At 44.7% G+C, this 20,791-nt stretch overlaps 1 protein-coding gene across 1 annotated transcript in view; it reads left to right on the top strand.

The window, feature by feature from the left end:
- LOC120921534 (zinc finger protein 850-like) overlaps positions 1-20,791 on the top strand; it is a 260,049-nt gene that overhangs the window by 143,621 nt on the left and 95,637 nt on the right. The window contains 1 exon segment of the mRNA XM_040334033.1: positions 16,276-16,962. Within this exon segment, the coding sequence (XP_040189967.1) occupies positions 16,276-16,962 (687 nt within the window).

The following is a 20,791-nucleotide window of genomic DNA, read 5'->3' as shown; positions in this document are numbered from 1 at the left end:
GCGTGGAAAAGTCGGGCGCGGGCAGTGTGGAAAAGTCGGGCGCGGGCAGCAGAAGATCGCACACAGCACTCCCTCTCTGAGAGCATGTCACCCAACCAGAGAAGAGGAGCAGGTGGGTGGAGCTAAGCACTCGGCACGGAGGAGGAGGAAGTTAAGTCCTGCTCTGCTGTGAATGCCGGGCCGCCTCAGCCTCCTTCTGTCCGCCTGACGTCACTGGTTGTCAGACGCCAGGCGGCAGGTGTGGCTAGCAACCAGTTAGGAAATCGATTGAGACACCCAATTTGTGCCTGAATCCGCTCCACGGTGGCCGGGTGAAGATGCGGGGCTGTGGGTACCCGCTACACAAAAAATAAAAATAAATAAGAGGCATTTCTGTAAAAAAAAAACTGAAACTGACCCACAGAGCCATCGGCCCACCGGGAATCTCCCGGTAGTCCCGATGGCCAGTCCATCCCTGCTCACCCACCCTCAACCTCCTCTCTCTGGGGACCCTGATGAAAGGGGCTCTCTGGGGACCCTGGTGTAAGGGGAAGGCCCTCTGGAGACCGTGATATAAGGGAGGGGCTCTCTTGTGACCCTGATGTAAGGAGGGGCTCTGTGGGGACCCTGATGTAAAGGAGGGGCTCTCTGGGGACCCTGATGTAAAAGAAGGGCTCTCTGGGGACCCTAATGTAAAGGAGGGGCTATCTGGGGACCCTGGTGTAAGGGGGAGCCTATCTGGGGACCCTGATTTAAGGGGAAGGCTATCTGGGGACCCTGATGTAAGGAAGGTGCTCTCTGGGGACCATGATGTAAGTGGGGGCTCTGTGGAGACCCTGGTGTAAAGAAGGGGCTCTTTGGGGACCCCGATTAAAGGAGGGGCTCTCTGGGGATCCCGATGTAAGAAAGGGGCTCTCTGGGGACCCTGATGTAAGGGGTAGCCTATCTGGGGATGCTGATGTAAGGGGAGGCTATATGGGGACCCTGATGTAAGGAAGGGGCTCTCAGGGGACCCTGATGTAAGGGGTCTCTCTGGGGACCCTGATTTAAGGGGAAGACTATCTGGGGACCCTGATGTAAGGAAGGGTCTCACTGGGGACCCTGATGTATAGGAGGGGCTCTTTGGGGACCCCGATTAAATGAGGGGCTCTCTGGGGACCATAATGTAAGAAAGGGGCTTTCTGGGGACCCTGATGTAAGGAAGTGGCTCTCTAGGATCCCTGATGTAAGGGGTCTCTCTGGGGACCCTGATTTAAGGGGAAGGCTATCTGGGGACCCTGATGTAAGTGGGGGCTCTTTGGGGACCCTGATTAAAGGATGGGGCTCTCTGGGGACCCTTATGTAAGAAAGGGGCTCTCTGGGGACCCTAATGTAAAAGGGGCTATCTGGGGACCCTGATGTAAGGAAAGGGCAATCTGGGGACCCTGATTTATGGAAAAGGTTATCTGGGGACCCTGATGCAAGGGGAGGCTCTCTGGGGACCCTGATACAAGGGGAGGCTATCTGGGGACCCCGATGTAAGGAAGGGGCTCTCTGGGGACCCTGATGTAAGGGGGTATCTCTGGGGACCCTGATGTAATGTGGGGGGCTCTGGGACCCTGATGTAAGGGGGGGCTCTCTGGGGATCCTGATGTAATGTGGGGGGCTCTGGGACCCTGATGTAAGGGGGGGCTCTCTGGGGACCCTGATGTAATGTGGGGGGCTCTGGGACCCTGATGTAAGGGGGGGCTCTCTGGGGATCCTGATGTAATGTGGGGGGCTCTGGGACCCTGATGTAAGGGGGGGCTCTCTGGGGACCCTGATGTAAGGGGGGGCTCTCTGGGGACCCTGATGTAATGTGGGGGGCTCTCTGGGGACCCTGATGTAATGTGGGGGGCTCTGGGACCCTGATGTAAGTGGGGATCCGCACTCAGATGTGTAACAATATATATATATACAATATCATTATTAGTGGTATTTGTAGTCCTCCTGTGTATAATATACAATGTATACAGGACATGCTGGGACTTGTAGTCCTCCGCTCTATAATATACAATGTATACAGGACATGCTGGGACTTGTAGTCCTCCTGTGTATAATATACAATGTATACAGGACATGCTGGGACTTGTAGTCCTCATGTGTATAATATACAATGTATACAGGACATGCTGGGACTTGTAGTCCTCCGGTGTATAATATACAATGTATACAGGACATGCTGGGACTTGTAGTCCTCCGGTGTATAATATACAATGTATACAGGACATGCTGGGACTTGTAGTCCTCCGCTCTATAATATACAATGTATACAGGACATGCTGGGACTTGTAGTCCTCCGGTGTATAATATACAATGTATACGGGACATGCTGGGACTTGTAGTCCTCCGCTCTATAATATACAATGTATACAGGACATGCTGGGACTTGTAGTCCTCCGGTGTATAATATACAATGTATACAGGACATGCTGGGACTTGTAGTCCCCCTGTGTATAATATACAATGTATACAGGACATGCTGGGACTTGTAGTCCTCCTGTGTATAATATACAATGTATACAGGACATGCTGGGACTTGTAGTCCTCCGGTGATAAATATACAATGTATACAGGACATGCTGGGACTTGTAGTCCTCCTGTGTATAATATACAATGTATACAGGACATGCTGGGACTTGTAGTCCTCCTGTGTATAATATACAATGTATACAGGACATGCTGGGACTTGTAGTCCTCCGGTGTATAATATACAATGTATACAGGACATGCTGGGACTTGTAGTCCTCCTGTGTATAATATACAATGTATACAGGACATGCTGGGACTTGTAGTCCTCCGGTGTATAATATACAATGTATACAGGACATGCTGGGACTTGTAGTCCTCCTGTGTATAATATACAATGTATACAGGACATGCTGGGACTTGTAGTCCTCCTGTGTATAATATACAATGTATACAGGACATGCTGGGACTTGTAGTCCTCCTGTGTATAATATACAATGTATACAGGACATGCTGGGACTTGTAGTCCTCCGCTCTATAATATACAATGTATACAGGACATGCTGGGACTTGTAGTCCTCCGGTGTATAATATACAATGTATACAGGACATGCTGGGACTTGTAGTCCTCCGGTGTATAATATACAATGTATACAGGACATGCTGGGACTTGTAGTCCTCCTGTGTATAATATACAATGTATACAGGACATGCTGGGACTTGTAGTCCTCCTGTGTATAATATACAATGTATACAGGACATGCTGGGACTTGTAGTCCTCCGGTGTATAATATACAATGTATACAGGACATGCTGGGACTTGTAGTCCTCCGGTGTATAATATACAATGTATGTAGGACATGCTGGGACTTGTAGTCCTCCTGTGTATAATATACAATGTATACAGGACATGCTGGGACTTGTAGTCCTGCCGGTGTATAATATACAATGTATACAGGGCATGCTGGGACTTGTAGTCCTCCGGTGTATAATATACAATGTATGTAGGACATGCTGGGACTTGTAGTCCTCCTGTGTATAATATACAATGTATACAGGACATGCTGGGACTTGTAGTCCTCCTGTGTATAATATACAATGTATACAGGACATGCTGGGACTTGTAGTCCTCCTGTGTATAATATACAATGTATACAGGACATGCTGGGACTTGTAGTCCTCCGCTCTATAATATACAATGTATACAGGGCATGCTGGGACTTGTAGTCCTCCTGTGTATAATATACAATGTATACAGGGCATGCTGGGACTTGTAGTCCTCCGGTGTATAATATACAATGTATACAGGACATGCTGGGACTTGTAGTCCTCCGGTGTATAATATACAATGTATACAGGGCATGCTGGGACTTGTAGTCCTCCTGTGTATAATATACAATGTATACAGGACATGCTGGGACTTGTAGTCCTCCTGTGTATAATATACAATGTATACAGGACATGCTGGGACTTGTAGTCCTCCGGTGTATAATATACAATGTATACAGGACATGCTGGGACTTGTAGTCCTCCGCTCTATAATATACAATGTATACAGGACATGCTGGGACTTGTAGTCCTCCGGTGTATAATATACAATGTATACAGGACATGCTGGGACTTGTAGTCCTCCGGTGTATAATATACAATGTATACAGGACATGCTGGGACTTGTAGTCCTCCTGTGTATAATATACAATGTATACAGGACATGCTGGGACTTGTAGTCCTCCTGTGTATAATATACAATGTATACAGGACATGCTGGGACTTGTAGTCCTCCGGTGTATAATATACAATGTATACAGGACATGCTAGGACTTGTAGTCCTCCGGTGTATAATATACAATGTATACAGGACATGCTGGGACTTGTAGTCCTCCTGTGTATAATATACAATGTATACAGGACATGCTGGGACTTGTAGTCCTCCTGTGTATAATATACAATGTATACAGGACATGCTGGGACTTGTAGTCCTCCACTCTATAATATACAATGTATACAGGACATGCTGGGACTTGTAGTCCTCATGTGTATAATATACAATGTATACAGGACATGCTGGGACTTGTAGTCCTCCGGTGTATGATATACAATGTATACGGGACATGCTGGGACTTGTAGTCCTCCGGTGTATAATATACAATGTATACAGGACATGCTGGGACTTGTAGTCCTTCTGTGTATAATATACAATGTATACAGGACATGCTGGGACTTGTAGTCCTTCTGTGTATAATATACAATGTATACAGGACATGCTGGGACTTGTAGTCCTCCGGTGTGTATAATATACAATGTATACGGGACATGCTGGGACTTGTAGTCCTCCTGTGTATAATATACAATGTATACAGGACATGCTGGGACTTGTAGTCCTCCGCTCTATAATATACAATGTATACAGGGCATGCTGGGACTTGTAGTCCTCCTGTGTATAATATACAATGTATACAGGGCATGCTGGGACTTGTAGTCCTCCTGTGTATAATATACAATGTATACAGGACATGCTGGGACTTGTAGTCCTCCGGTGTATAATATACAATGTATACAGGACATGCTGGGACTTGTAGTCCTCCGGTGTGTATAATATACAATGTATACGGGACATGCTGGGACTTGTAGTCCTCCGGTGTATAATATACAATGTATACAGGACATGCTGGGACTTGTAGTCCTCCGGTGTATAATATACAATGTATACAGGACATGCTGGGACTTGTAGTCCTCCGGTGTATAACATACAATGTATACAGGACATGCTGGGACTTGTAGTCCTCCTGTGTATAATATACAATGTATACAGGACATGCTGAGACTTGTAGTCCTCCTGTGTATAATATACAATGTATACAGGACATGCTGGGACATGTAGTCCTCCTGTGTATAATATACAATGTATACAGGACATGCTGGGACTTGTAGTCCTCCGGTGTATAATATACAATGTATACAGGACATGCTGGGACTTGTAGTCCTCCGGTGTATAATATATACAGGACATCCTTCTATGGTCCCCCCACAAGATGCAGACCAGACCCTCTGAGTGTGATTTACTAAAACTGGAGCACTCAGAATCTGCAGCTGCACTTGTTGGCCAATCATCTTCTATCTTCAGTTTATTCAATTAACCCCTTGCATACCGACCACTTTTACCCCTTCCTGCCCAGACCAATTTTCATCTTTCAGCCCTCTAATGCCGCGTACACACGACCGCTTTTCATGACGAGAAAAACGGGCGTAAAAAATTAAGAACCTGCTCTATTTTTTCTCGTTTTTTTTTTTACATCCTTCTATTTCACGTCGTGAAAAACGATCGTGTGTAGGCTTTAACAAGGGGGGGAAAACGCGCATGCTCAGAAGCAAGTTATGAGACGGGAGCGCTCGTTCTGGTAAAACTAGCGTTTGTAATGGAGATCGCACATTCATCACGCTGTAACAGACAGAAAAGCACGAAGACGGAAAAGCGCAAATCGCCTCTCACCAATCTTCTACTAACACGAAATCAGCAAAAGCAGCCCCAAGGGTGGCGCCATCCGCATGGAACCTCCCCTTTATAGTGCCGTCATACGTGTTGTACGTCACCGCGCTTTGCTCAAGCATTTTTTTCACGATCGTGTGTAGGCAAGGCAGGCTTGAGATGAATCACGTTGAGAAAAACTTTGTTTATTTCAATGACATGAATAACGGTCGTGTGTACGCGGCATCACACTTTGAATGACAATCACTCAATAGCGTCTACAAGCTATGGTGCCGATCACTGAAAATGTATCACACCTGATGCATTGACGGCTTCTATTGTTTCTTGAGACACTAACAAGCCAGGAAAGTACAAATACCCCCCAAATTACCCCTTTTTGGAAAATAGACATTCCAAGTAGTGTTGCTCACGAATATTCGTATTGCAAATATTCGGCTTGAATATGGCATATTCGAGTATTCGCGAATATCTCGAATTTCGTGGTCAATATTCGCTATTCCGAATATTCACATTTTTTCAATTTTATTTTTAGAACAGATCACATCCTAGTGATCTCCATCGACGTCTAAAAGCATTGCTGGTATGATTAGAAACCTTGGGCCGAGTAGCTGAAGCGATCATTTTATATTGCCGAATATTCGCAATGCGAATATTCAGCAATAGGAATATTGCGCGATTATTTTCTCCGCCCTTCTTTTGCATCAGAGCCAATCAGAGTTCTCCTACCACAGTTGTCGAAATTACGTAAACAATTTCGCATTCGCATTTTGCGAAATTTCGATAAAATATCACGAATATTCTGAGCCAATCAGAGGGCTCCTACCGCAGTTGTCGAAATTCCGCAATAAATATCGCATTCGCATTTTGCGAAATTTCGATAAAATATCACGAATATTCTGAGCCAATCAGAGGGCTCCTACCGCAGTTGTCGAAATTCCGCAATAAATATCGCATTCGCATTTTGCGAAATTTCGATAAAATATCACGAAAATTCTGAGCCAATCAGAGTGCTCCTACCGCAGTTGTCGAAATTTCGCAATTATTTTCGCATTCGCAATAGCGAAATTTCGCAAACATTTCATTTCGATAAAATATCACTAATATTCGAATTTAGCGAATATTTCTCGAATATTCGGCTATATATTCGTGATATATCGCGAAATCGAATATGGCGTATTCTGCTCAACACTAATTCCAAGGTGGCATGGGGAGTTTTTTGAAGTTGTATTTTTTCCCACAATTCTTTGAAAAATTTGTATTTTAACGTCATAATTACCTATAAAATCCTTTTCTTTGAGTACATCATGGGACATAGTCAGGCTAATATTCATTACCTGCTGGGTTATACTCCATCATCAGGTACATGGACACTGGAAGACCAAAGGTCTTTAGACAGGAAGTGATCCCGTATATAACCCCTCCCATACAGGAAGTTACCTCAGTTTTGTAGCAAGCACTGAATCCTTACAGGTAAGTATGACGTAAAAATACTATTTTCTTTTTTCATACATCATGAGACACAGAGTCAGGCTAATATTCATTACCTGCTGGGACATCCCAGAGCCTTGAGCGGAGGGAGACATCCTGCCAAACAATAGCCATCAGTTTTTATACGGCAGCCCGCAGAACACTGCGGCCGAAAGCCGAATCCTTGGCTGCTCGAACATCCACTTGATAACATTTTGTGAACTATGCACTGAAGACCAGGAAGCAGCCTTACAAATCTGAGCCACAGATGGTGAAAACCCCCGGAGGTTCCTACACCCCTGGTAGAATGGGCCCTCACCCTAAAGGGAGGAGCTTTATGTTTTAGACCGTAGGCCTGAATGACCAATTGACGGACACAATTGGCAATGGAAGCCTTGGAAGCTGCCTGCCCTTTCTTGGGTCCCTTTGGTAAAACAAAAACAAGAGTCTGATCCTCGGATCTCCGCAGATCTGACAAATAAACCTTGACTGCCCGGACAATGTCCAAGGAGTGCAGTCATCTCTCTTCTGCCGAACGAGGCTGAGAGAAAAAAGAAGGCAAAATAAGGTCCTGATTTAAATGAAAGGCCAACACCTTTGAGAAAAAGAATGGAACAGGTCCTAACACGACCCGTGGTGAAGAATTTAATACGATTCCCTACATGACAGGGACGCCAACTCTGCACCCTCCAACCCGAGGTCATAGCCATTAGGAAGGCTAGCTTGCATGACAGCAAGTCTAATGGAATTTCCTTAATAGGTTTAAATTGTTGTTTCTGTAATACAGACAGCACCAAGTTCAGGTCCCAAGGACACATAGGCGGCCTAATACGGGCAAGCAATCAAGTTTCCCCCTGCATAAATGTTCGGACCAGTGAATGGGAGGCTAAAGGCCTTTGGAAGAATACTGATAGGGCCGAAACTTGACATCTGATTGTACCCAAAGCCAATTTGATTTCTACAGCTGACTGTAGAAAAGAGAGACGTCTCCCAATCACATGGGATGCCATTCTTTGGCTTCACACCAAGCAATTTAAGTCTTCTAGACCTTATGATAGATCTTCCTATTGACAGCTTTTCTAGCATTTACTAGAGTAGATACTACTGGTCCCGAGATGCCACGGTCCTTTAACACCCTGGCTTCAATAGCCATGCTGTCAAATTTAGAGACTGTAAATTGGAGTGGAATATAGGACCCTGAGACAGTAGATCGGGGGGGGGGGGGAACTCTGTGCAAGCGTCCATGGCTGTCCATTGTTAGTCTCACAATCTCCAGGAACCAGGGCCTTCTGAGACAGGCTGGTGCCACCAGAATGACTGGAACTCCCTCTTTCCAAATCCTGTGCAACAAATTTAGAAGGAGAGGGATCGGAAGGAAAGCATAAACCAGGGAGTATTGGCTCCATGGAACTATCAGAGCATCTGTTCCGATTGCCAGAGGATCCCTTGTTCGGGACACAAACTGCTGTAGCGTGTTGTTGAACCTGGATGCCAGTAGGTCGACCTCTGGCCATCCCCAACATTGGCAGATTTCCTGGAATACCCCTGGGTCAATGGCATCTCCAGCTTTCGTATTTAGGGGGGGCACATGGGAGGTCAGGGACAATTGTAGGGGGGCCCAACTATAAAATGCAATTTTTTATATATATATATATATATATATATATATATATATCCTGGGGCCCTTTACTACGATCCCGCAACAGGCCCTTTCACATGTTCTGCAGTGAGCTCCCTTCCTACTATACTGCCCCCCCCCAGGGTGGCAGAAAACAAGAGTTATGTCCCAGCACACCAAGAAAATATAAGGGTCCAAAGCAGTGGGAGAACTCTCAGGGTTGCAAAGGTTGTCTTGCCACCGGGGCCTGGTGTTCTGCCACTGTGGCAGAACCTGTCCCTGCTATTGACAGCGCTGGTCTGGCGCCTGTATCCTTGGCAGCAGCGGTGGAAGTCTATAAGGACCTAGTGCTGGTGACATTATTGGTGCATGCAGAGGAAGCTGGCACTATTGGTTATAGAGAATGAGAAGCATTGACTTTAAATGAGGCAGGAGCTCAATCCTGCCTCCATCCTTATAGGGTAAAAACAAGAGCTAGCAGGATGGGACTTTGAATGAGACACGCAGTCAATAAAAATACTTAATAAGAGGCATTTAGTGCATACCAAATAGGAATACAGAAGCTTAATTAATGTCATAGTATAAATCTGTATCCATACATAAAAAGCATGAATAATACATATCCATAGGGAAGGGTCGTGGGTATACACCTCTTGGCTTCCCGTAATTGGAATAAATACCGAGATACATAAACAGTTCATATATTCATTGGTACGCAGTACATGATTATAGAGAGTTAAAAACAGCTCCCGGAAAAGATGCCCCCTTTCCCAAAAAGGGGGTTCCCAGCCTGGTGCCTTGCACCTTTTACACACAGCAATTTGTGAGTATATTTTTAGGGGATACAGTGTATTTGTTCCCCTTTACCTCTTGGTCTGTTCCAATGGGACATTCTCTAGGTAGTTTTTAAATTTCTTATTTTTCTTTTATTACAGATATACACATGTGTGCTCCTGAAGAATGGATATTAACTCCATGAAACGCGTCAAGCTTTTGTATTCGTTATGTTTAAATTGATCGTGTGTTGTTAACTCTCTATAATCATGTACTGTGTACCAATGGATATATGAACTGTTTATGTATCTCGGTATTTATTCCAATTACAGGAAGCCAAGAGGTGTATACCCACGACCCTTCCCTATGGATATGTATTATTCATGCTTTTTATGTATGGATACAGATTTATACTATGACATTAATTAAAGGGGAGTTCCACCCACAATTTCACTTTTTAAATATAAATACCCCTGTAATACACAAGCTTAATGTATTCTAGTAAAGTTAGTCTGTAAACTAAGGTCCGTTTTGTTAGGCTGTTACAGCATTTAGTTAGTTTATAATCTAGAAATAGACCGTGGCCATCTTAAGTGTGGGCATCATGAAGCCAGACTGTATGACTTCCTGGATTTCAGCCTTGCAGATCTCGCACATGCTCAGTGCTGCACAAGCGATGTAATAGGTTTCAGTCAACTTTCCATAGCAACGGGAGTGTCAGAGGAAGTTGCCGCCCCTTCTCTATGCAAATAGGCTATTTGCAAGGACTACTGGGATACATGATGCCTATCCCAGAAACCCTTGCGAATAGCCTTGTGACTTAATAGCCTAGGCTAATAAGGAGGAGGAAGTAATGAAGAACTACAAAATAAAGGTATTTACAAGCAACAAAATAAATAAAAAATGTCCATTCTGAACACTATGAGATTAGGGCATGCAGCACAGACAAACATAAAAAAAATGGGTGGAACTCCACTTTAAGCTTCTGTATTTCTATTTGGTATGCACTAAGGGCCAAATCCACAAAAGAGATACTCCGGCGTAAGCCGTCGTATCTCTGGTTCTAACTTTGGAACTGATCCTCAGAAGCAGTTTTCCTAAGTTAGGCAGAAGATCCGACATCTGTAAGGGACTTACACTGCCGGATCTTAGGATGCAGTACCGCATCCGCCACTGGGGGCATTTCGAGTCGAAATGCCTCTGTTAGTATGCAAATTAGCACTTAGGGCGATCCTCAAAGCTTTTGTGCCTAGTTTTTTCGCCGTAAGTGTTAGTTTGCCTGGTGTAAAACTAGGGCTGCTTTTACAAAGTGTAAAGTTAGTCACACCTTGTAAAGGCCCATTCAAGCGACGGCATTTGGTATGCATTCCCGAGGGAGAACTCCACGGCAATTTGTAAATTCCAAACCGGCATGGGTTCCCCCCCAGGAGCATACCAGGCCCGTAGGTCTGTTATGGGTTGTAAGGAGACCCCCCCTCCGCCGAAAAATTGACGTAGGGGGTCCCCCTACAATCCATACCAGACCCGTATCCAAAGCACGCTACCCGGCCAGCCAGGAAGGGAGTGGGGACGAGCGAGCGCCCCCCCCCTCCTGAGCCGTGCCAGGCCGCATGCCCTCAACATGGGGGGGTTGGGTGCTCTGGGGCAGGGGGGCGCACTGCGGGCCCCCCCACCCCAGAGCACCCTGTCCCCATGTTGATGAGGACAGGACCTCTTCCCGACAACCCTTGCCGTTGGTTGTCGGGGTATGCGGGCGGGGGCTTATCGGAATCTGGGAGTCCCCTTTAATAAGGGGGCCCCCAGATACCGGCCCCCCACCCTAAGTGAATGGATATGGGGTACATCGTACCCCTACCCATTCACCTGTAGGCAAAAAGTAAAATGTAGTAAACACACAACACAAGGCTTTTTAAAATAATTTATTATTCTGCTCCGGATGCCCCCCCTGTCTTCGTTATTAGCTCAATTTCCAGGGGGGGCTTCTTCTTCCGCTCTCCGGGGGTCTTCCGCTCTCCGGGGGTCTTCCGCTCTCCGGGGGTCTTCTCCGCTCTCCGGGGGGGGGCTTCTCCGGACTCCGGGGGGCTTCTTCCATCTTCTCCCCTCTTCCGCTGTTGACTCGGCGAACCCCGGTTCTTCTGCAGCTCTCCGGTGCCTTCTTCTTCAGCGCTGGCTGCCTGCTATGTTTGTGTGTTAGCTCGATTTCAAACAGGCAGCCAGCGCGGTCTTCTGTGGCGTCATCTTCTCTTCTGTTCTTCTCCCCTCTTCCGATGTTGCCTCGTCGCCTGTTGTCGCTGTAATGATGGAAGCGCGCCTTGCATCACATTTATATAGGCATCACCGTCCCATCATGCTCCGGCAGGTACCCACGTGGTGGGTGCACGTGGGTAGGCACCCACCACGTGGGTACCTGCCGGAGCATGATGGGACGGTGATGCCTATATAAATGTGATGCAAGGCGCGCTTCCATCATTACAGCGACAACAGGCGACGAGGCAACATCGGAAGAGGGGAGAAGAACAGAAGAGAAGATGACGCCACAGAAGACCGCGCTGGCTGCCTGTTTGAAATCGAGCTAACACACAAACATAGCAGGCAGCCAGCGCTGAAGAAGAAGGCACCGGAGAGCTGCAGAAGAACCGGGGTTCGCCGAGTCAACAGCGGAAGAGGGGAGAAGATGGAAGAAGCCCCCCGGAGTCCGGAGAAGCCCCCCCCCGGAGAGCGGAGAAGACCCCCGGAGAGCGGAAGATCCCCGGAGAGCGGAAGACCCCCGGAGAGTGGAAGAAGAAGCCCCCCCTGCTAATTGAGCTAATAACGAAGACAGGGGGGGCATCCGCAGCAGAATAATAAATTATTTTAAAAAGCCTTGTGTTGTGTGTTTACTACATTTTACTTTTTGCCTACAGGTGAATGGGTAGGGGTACGATGTACCCCATATCCATTCACTTAGGGTGGGGGGCCGGTATCTGGGGGCCCCCTTATTAAAGGGGACTCCCAGATTCCGATAAGCCCCCGCCCGCATACCCCGACAACCAACGGCAAGGGTTGTCGGGAAGAGGTCCTGTCCTCATCAACATGGGGACAGGGTGCTCTGGGGTGGGGGGGCCCGCAGTGCGCCCCCCTGCCCCAGAGCACCCAACCCCCCCATGTTGAGGGCATGCGGCCTGGCACGGCTCAGGAGGGGGGGGGACGCTCGCTCGTCCCCACTCCCATTCCTGACCGGCCGGGTAGCGTGCTTTGGATACGGGTCTGGTATGGATTGTAGGGGGACCCCCTACGTCGATTTTTCGGCGGAGGGGGGAATCCTTACAACCTATAACAGACCTAAGGGCCTGGTATGCTCCTGGGGGGGGAACCCATGCCGGTTTTTTCGTTGAAAATTGGCATGGAGTTCTCCCTCTCAGGAATGCATGCTGAGCGACGCTGTCATTTTTTGTTTTAATTATTTGTTTTCCCGGCGCGTCTTTTTTTCACCCGTCGCAACTTTAGTGTCCCGTCGCAATCCACAAAGCCGCCCGGCGTCAATTACGTTCGCGCGATGCACGTCGGGAAAATGACGTCACACGCATGCGCAGTACGGCCGGCGCGGGAGCGCGCCTCATTTAAATTGTAAACGCCCCCCGGAGAGGAGGAACGCCTTACGACGGCGGCACTTAACTTACACTGCTTGAAATTTTTACGTAAGTGCTTTGTGGATCAGGCACTTAGGTAAAAACTTTAAGTCAGTGTAACTTAACTGCTGAAAGTTAAGTTACGCCGCCTGGCTGAGGATTTGGCCCTAAGTTTTCTCCAGCTAGGAGTGGATAAAGGACTGGCATTAAGCACAATCAAAGGACAGATTTCAGCTTTGTCAGTGTGGTTTCAGCGGCCGCTGGCCACCCACTCGCTGGTTAAGACCTTCATGCAAGGGGTCTTACGTATTAATCCTCCAGTTAAATCCCCGCTTTGTCCGTGGGATTTAAATCTTGTTCTGTCAAGTTTACAGAAACAACCTTTTGAGCCGTTGGCTGAAATTCCTTTGGTTTTACTGACAAGGAAGTTAGTATTTTTGGTCGCCATGGTTTCCGCCAGAAGAGTATCGGAACTGGCAGCCTTATCCTGTAAGGAACCATATCTTATTTTACATAAGGACAAGGTCGTTCTCCGCCCTCATCCTTCCTTCCTACCAAAGGTTATATCCAGTTTTCATCTAAACCAGGATTTGGTATTACCATCCTTCTTTCCTAAACCTAATTCCAGAAAGGAAGGGTTGCTGCATACCTTGGATATTGTCAGGGCCATGAAGGCCTATCTTAAAGCTACAGAGAAGATCTGGAAAACATATGTATTGTTCATTTTACCGGATGGGCCCAAGAAGGGGCAGGCAGCTGCAAAATCCACCATCTCGAGGTGGATTAAACAGTTAATCTCTCAGGCCTACGGCTTGAAGGGGTTGCCTCCTCCGTTATCATTAACCACTTCCTGACCTCCTCATGTACATTTACGTCAGCAGAATGGCACGGACAGGCACATGTACGTACCTGTACGTCCTCTGCTAGACGTGGGTGGGGGGTCCGATCGGGACCCCCCCGGTACATGCGGCAGTCGGGTTCCCTCGGGGAGCGATCCGGGACGACGGCGCGGCTATTTGTTTATAGCCGCTCCGTCGCGATCGCTCCCCGGAGCTGAAGAACGGGGAGAGCCGTGTGTAAACACGGCTTCCCCGTGCTTCACTGTGGCGGCGCATCGATCGGGTGATTCCCTTTATAGGGGAGACCCGATCGATGATGTCATTCCTACAGCCACACCCCCCTACACTAGTAAACACACACACAGTGATCCCTAAATGTTACAGCGCCCCCTGTGTTTAACTCCCAAACTGCAACTGTCATTTTCACAATAAAGAATGCAATTTAAATGCATTTTTTGCTGTGAAAATGACAATGGTCCCAAAAATGTGTCAAAATTGTCCGAAGTGTCCGCCATAATGTCGCAGTCACGAAAAAAATCGCTGATCGCCGCCATTAGTAGTAAAAAAAAAAAATGCAAAAAAACTATCCCCTATTTTGTAAACGCTATAAATTTTGCGCAAACCAACCGATAAACGATTATTGCGATTTTTTTTTTACCAAAAATAGGTAGAAGAATACGTATCGGCCTAAACTGAGGAAAAAAAATATATATATGTTTTTGGGGGATATTTATTATAGCAAAAAGTAAAAAATATTGCATTTTTTCCAAAATTGTCGCTCTATTTTTGTTTATAGCGCAAAAAATAAAAACCGCAGAGGTGATCAAATACCACCAAAAGAAAGCTCTATTTGTGGGGGAAAAAAGGACGCCAATTTTGTTTGGGAGCCACGCCGCACGACCGCGCAATTGTCTGTTAAAGCGACGCAGTCACGAACTGTAAAAACCCCTTGGGTCTTTAGGCAACAATATGGTCCGGGGCTTAAGTGGTTAAAGAAAAAGATTTTACAGGTAAGCTGTATTAAAAATCTCTTTATTATGCAATTGGATGCCACAAACATTACACAATGTGCAGGTAAATTAACACCGCCCCCTTCTCTACCCAACAGGGATTGGGGATGATAGGTGGGGGGGGGGGAGTTGCAGCTTCCTGTTTTGACTCCAGACACTGGATTAACTTGTTCCAGCACTGGGCTGAACATACTCTGAACGAACTGAGGGGCCTGCTGGAGACGGTCCTTTTAAAAGATTGTTAGATGCAGTGTTTCCTGGGAATGGGAGGAGGAGTCTTCTCTCACTCAGATGATGTCTTCAAAGACTTCTGGAAAAGACGTTACTGGTGAGTGTAACTTGGGTTTTCAGAATTTGCCTCCTATTGACTTCAATGAGGTTTGTATTTACATCGGCAATGTTTAGAGTTTTAGATAGATTTGGGAAAGGTGCCAACAAGTCAATCCCAAGCACATCCCCCTCCCCCCATCACTATGCAGCACAATGCTCTAAATTAAAACAAATAATGACATTCTCCTGCAGGAAGTTGTAATACATTGTCAATTTTACCAGCCAATGGGAATCATGGTGTCCTCAGTCAAATAAAATACAAAAATATAAACATGTATAATATTGTTTCTATATATTAGATATTTTTTAATAATGAACATTTCTAAAAAAAAAAACATCTTTATTTAGCCATTTATATAGAATTCCGTTTTTTTTCCTTGTACAGGTGGATTGATGAACCAAGTTTTGGAGACAAAACGTATCACACACCAGAAGGTTCACACTGGAGAGAAGCCATATCAATGTTCAGAATCTGACAAAGCTGTTAAAACAAAGTCACACCTTATCAGTCACCAGATGATTCACACGAAAAAAAGAAGCGGTATGAGTGTTCTGAATGTGAAAAAGCTTTCTTAGAGAAGAGAGAACTTATCAGTCACCAGATGATTCACACTGAAAAGAAGCGGTATGAGTGTTCTGAATGTGAAAAAGCTTTCTTAAAAAGAGAACTTATCAGTCACCAGATGATTCACACTAAGCCCTATGAGTGTTCTAAATGTGACAAGACTTATACAGACAAGCAAGGACTTAATAGACATCAGAAAATTCACATTAAAGAGAAGCCCTATGAGTGTTCTGAATGTGACAAAGCTTTTACACAGAAGTCACACCTTATCGGACACCAGAGGATTCACACTGGAGAGAAACCATATCAGTGTTCTGAATGTGGCAAAGCTTTTACACATAAGTCAATCCTTATCATACACCAGAGGATTCACACTGGAGAGAAACCATATCAGTGTTCTGAATGTGACAAAGTTTTCATACAGAAGTCAATCCTTATCATACACCAGAGGATTCACACTGGAGAGAAACCATATCAGTGTTCTGAATGTGACAAAGCTTTTATACAGAAGTCGCACCTTATCAGTCACCAGAGGGTTCATACTGGAGAAAAACAATATAAGTGTTCTGAATGTGATAAAGCTTTTATACAGAAGTCATATCTTATCAGACACCAGAGGGTGGTTCACACTGGAGAGAAACCATATCAGTGTTCTGAATGCGATAAAGAGTTTACAAGGAAGTCAGGTCTGGTCATACACCAGAGGATTCACACTGGAGAGAAGCCATATCAGTGTTCTGAATGTGACAAAGATTTTACGGTTAATTCCAGGCTAATCAAACATCAGAGGATCCACAAGCTTTAGCTGCAGTGAGGAAACTCTGGAAGAAGTTACCCTTTTAGGTAGCAGATCCTTTTTTTTTTTTTTTACCCTGGAAACATTTTGGTGGATTCAGAAAGACTTAGGCTTGCGTATCAGTAGATACGCCGGCCTAAGTCTGAATTTGCGCCGATGCAAATTTAAGTGTATTCTGGTAACCAGATACGCTTAAATAAGGCACAGATACGAGCGGTGTAAGTGTCTTACACCGTCGTATCCTAAAGTGTACTTTTCAGGCTGACCGCTAGGTGGCGCTTCCATTGCAGTCGGCCTAGAATATGTAAATGAGTAGATACGCCGATTCACGAACGTACGCTTGCCCGACGCAGTAAAGATACGCCGTTTACGTGACACACTTTCATGCCTAGTTATTCCATCAAATAGCTGGAATAGTAATGTTAAGTTTGGCCGTCGTTCCCGAGTCGAAATTTGAAAATTTGACATTGTTTGCGTAAGTCGTCCGTAAATAGGGCTGGACGTAATTTACGTCCACGTTGAAACCAATACGATTGTGCGGCGTACTTTGCCGCAATGCACACTGGGATATGTACATGGATGGCGCATGCGCCGTTCGTAAAATACGTCAATCACATCAGGGCACCCTCCATTAACATAAAACACGCCCCCTCAGCCAAATTTGAATTAACCACGCTTACGCCTGCCCGATTTACGCTACGCCGCCGTAACTTAGCAGGCAAGTACTTTGTGAATCATGTACTTGCCTCACTAACTTACGGCGGCATAGTGTAAACACGATACACTACGCCGCCGCAAAGTTAGGGCGGTCTTTGTGAATCTAGCTAATTGTGAGATGTTAAGTGTAACTATGCACTATGTATGTCATTATTGATTTTGCCCAATCTGTCATTAACCATTTTAGTCCCGGGGCCTTTCTCTCCTTTAACCCTTTGAGTATCAGAGCATTTTTAGTTCTGGCAATGTCTCAGTTCTGCACATTATGGGCCAGATTCTCAGAGACTTACGTCGGCGTATCAGTAGATACGCCGTCGTAAGTCCGAATCTGCGCCGTCGTAAATTTAAGCGTATTCTGGAAACCAGATACGCTTAAATTAGGCTAAGATAGCGTAAATACGGTATGCTACGCCCGCGCAACGTAGATCGGCCATACCTGAATCTAGGCCTATATCTTTAGCATTTGTAGTCTACCCAAATGTACACATCATCAGATTTTTTGGGACTGATAAGCTTGAACTACGTTAGCTCCGGAAGGTTTTACACCCTTCATGACCAGAGCATTTTCTTTTTGCCATTTGGCACAGTGCTACTTATTTTTTATTATATTAATTAAAAAAATGAATATTTTGAAAAAAAACTCAATTTTCTACTTTCTGCTATAAAACATATCCAATAAAATAAAATGTCTTCATATAGTTTGGCAAAAATGCATTCTACTACATTTTGTAGCTAAAAAAATCCAAATAAATGCTTATTAATTGGTTTATGGGAAAGTTATAGCATCTACAAGCTATGGTATATTGGAAAATTGATCAATCCTGATGTACTGATGGCTTATCTAATTTCTTTGGGCCCCTAAAATCCCGGGATAGTGCAAATACCCCCCCCCCCCCAAGGACCTATTTTTGAAAAGTACACAATTTGAGGTATGTAGTAGGAGTCATGGCAAGTTTTTTGAAGTTGTATATTTTCATCACAATTTTTAGGGAAATTAAGAAATCAAAACTTTTTTTTTCTTTTACATCCTGTCACCAGCGCAGTACAGCGCCATCATATGACTGATGTGGCAGTGATTAGCGACACTGACTGGTGACAGTATGTTAAAAAATAAATACATATTTTTAAAGTATTTTTTTTAAACATTTTAAACAATTTTTTTTTATATATTTTTTCTGCATTCTTTCATCAGATTAGTTCAGTGACAATGTACTACTCTTGGAGGGAGGAGGTTTGATCAGGATTGACTTTTTTGACACTTTGGTTTGCTGATGTTTTTCACTGTCATGACTGGATTACATTCATAACTACTGTGTGTTGTGATTGGCCCACAGCTATCACATGGTACAGGGTGCTGTGTCTGGTCCAGGTACCATGTGATAGCTGTGGGACAATCACTACATCACTACAGGATTTACAGCTGGAATTTTTTTTTTTTATAACAGCTTTGTTGACATTGTGATAAAGTGGATGGTTACTGGCAGAAATACGCTGCGTCTTGTAGAAACAGTGGTCACTGTAGTGGTGCACTGCACACCCCAGGGGGCACACCAGTACACGTGTGCTAAGTGATACAGGCACATCACTTAGCATGTAGCTGTCACCCGCCCACAGTATATGTACTTCAGGTGGTCGGCAACTGGTACATTTGATAGGAAATTTAGCTACATATATTTTTATTTCCTGGGTTTTTAAATACATTGGAAAAATTTAAATATTTTTCAGTAATTTATTCCAAAGCCGAAACCTAATCTCTTATAATTTACCAAAAATGTAAGTATAGTATTGTGTTTGTGTGCTAAAATAAATTTTAGTGTATTTTTTTTTTTTGTTGTTTCCTGAAAATCTGCGTTTGATAAACGGTGTCACAAATTTTTTGTGACTTAAAAAATTGCAACAGCCACCATTTTATTCTCCAGAGCCTCTGATTTCAGAAAATATCTACTGTTTGGGGGGTTCTAAGTAATTTTAAAGGCAAACATTACTGATTTTAACAGCATTAAAATCGTTTAAATATTCCCCCGGACAGTGAGTCCAGTCCTTCTTTAAATTTTCAGCATTGTGATTTTGATTGACAATTACTCAGTCATGTAACACTGTTCATAAAATTCATTTTATATCTTGGTTTCTTTTTTCTTAGAATAGAGAGCTTTCTTTTGGTGGTACCTATTTGCCATTGTGTTTTTTATTTCTTTACTATACAATATAAATGGAAAATACTGAACATTTTTGTTTTCTTTAGTTTTTGCCATAAAACTTTACAAATAAATCTTTCTTCATAAATTAAGCCAAATATATTCTGCTCCATTTATTTACTCAATAACATATCGGTGTATATTATGTATTCTGTGTGAGAGATATCGAGTCTACAGACTATGGTGAGTATATATGAAATGTAACATCCCTGTTCTGACTATCTATGGCCTCGTACACACGACCGAGAATCTCGTCGTAAAAGAGTATCTTGTCAAGCTTTCTTTGCGTACACACTGTCGAGACAAAATCTTGTCGTTCTCAAAAGCGGGGACGTACAACACGTACGACGGCACTAAAAAGGGAAATTTCGATTCCACTGGCGCCACCCTTGAGGCCGCTTTTGCTAATCTCATGTTACTGCGTGTTAACTAAAAGTTTGGTGAGAGACAATTCGCTCTTTTCAGTCCGTTACAGCGTGACGAATGTGCTATCTCCATTACGAACCCTACTTTTACCGAAGGTGCGCTCCCGTCTCATACTTTATTCTGGGCATGCGTGGGTTTCTAAGCATACACACAAATGTGTTTCTCGTCGTAAGCCCGATGAGAAACACGACAAGGAAATTGAGGATCCCGACGAGAAAAAAGAGAGCATGTTTTCTTTTTTTCTCGTCGAGATCCACGACAGTTTTCTCGACAAACATACACATAACCGTTTTTCTCGGCAAAAATGCTCTGGCAGCATTTTTCTTGATCGATTTTGCCGAGGAAAACGGTCGTGCGTACAAGGCCTATCTCATTTTATTGAGGTTCTAAAATTCCAGGACATCAAAATGACACATTTTTGGAAAGTAGACACTCCAAGCTCTTCATTAAGAAGTATGATGAGTTTATTTGAAGTTGTAATATTTTGCCACTT

The sequence above is a fragment of the Rana temporaria genome (assembly GCF_905171775.1).
Source record: "Rana temporaria chromosome 2 unlocalized genomic scaffold, aRanTem1.1 chr2a, whole genome shotgun sequence".
NCBI lineage: Eukaryota > Metazoa > Chordata > Amphibia > Anura > Ranidae > Rana > Rana temporaria.
This window is presented reverse-complemented; position numbering and strand designations above follow the sequence as displayed.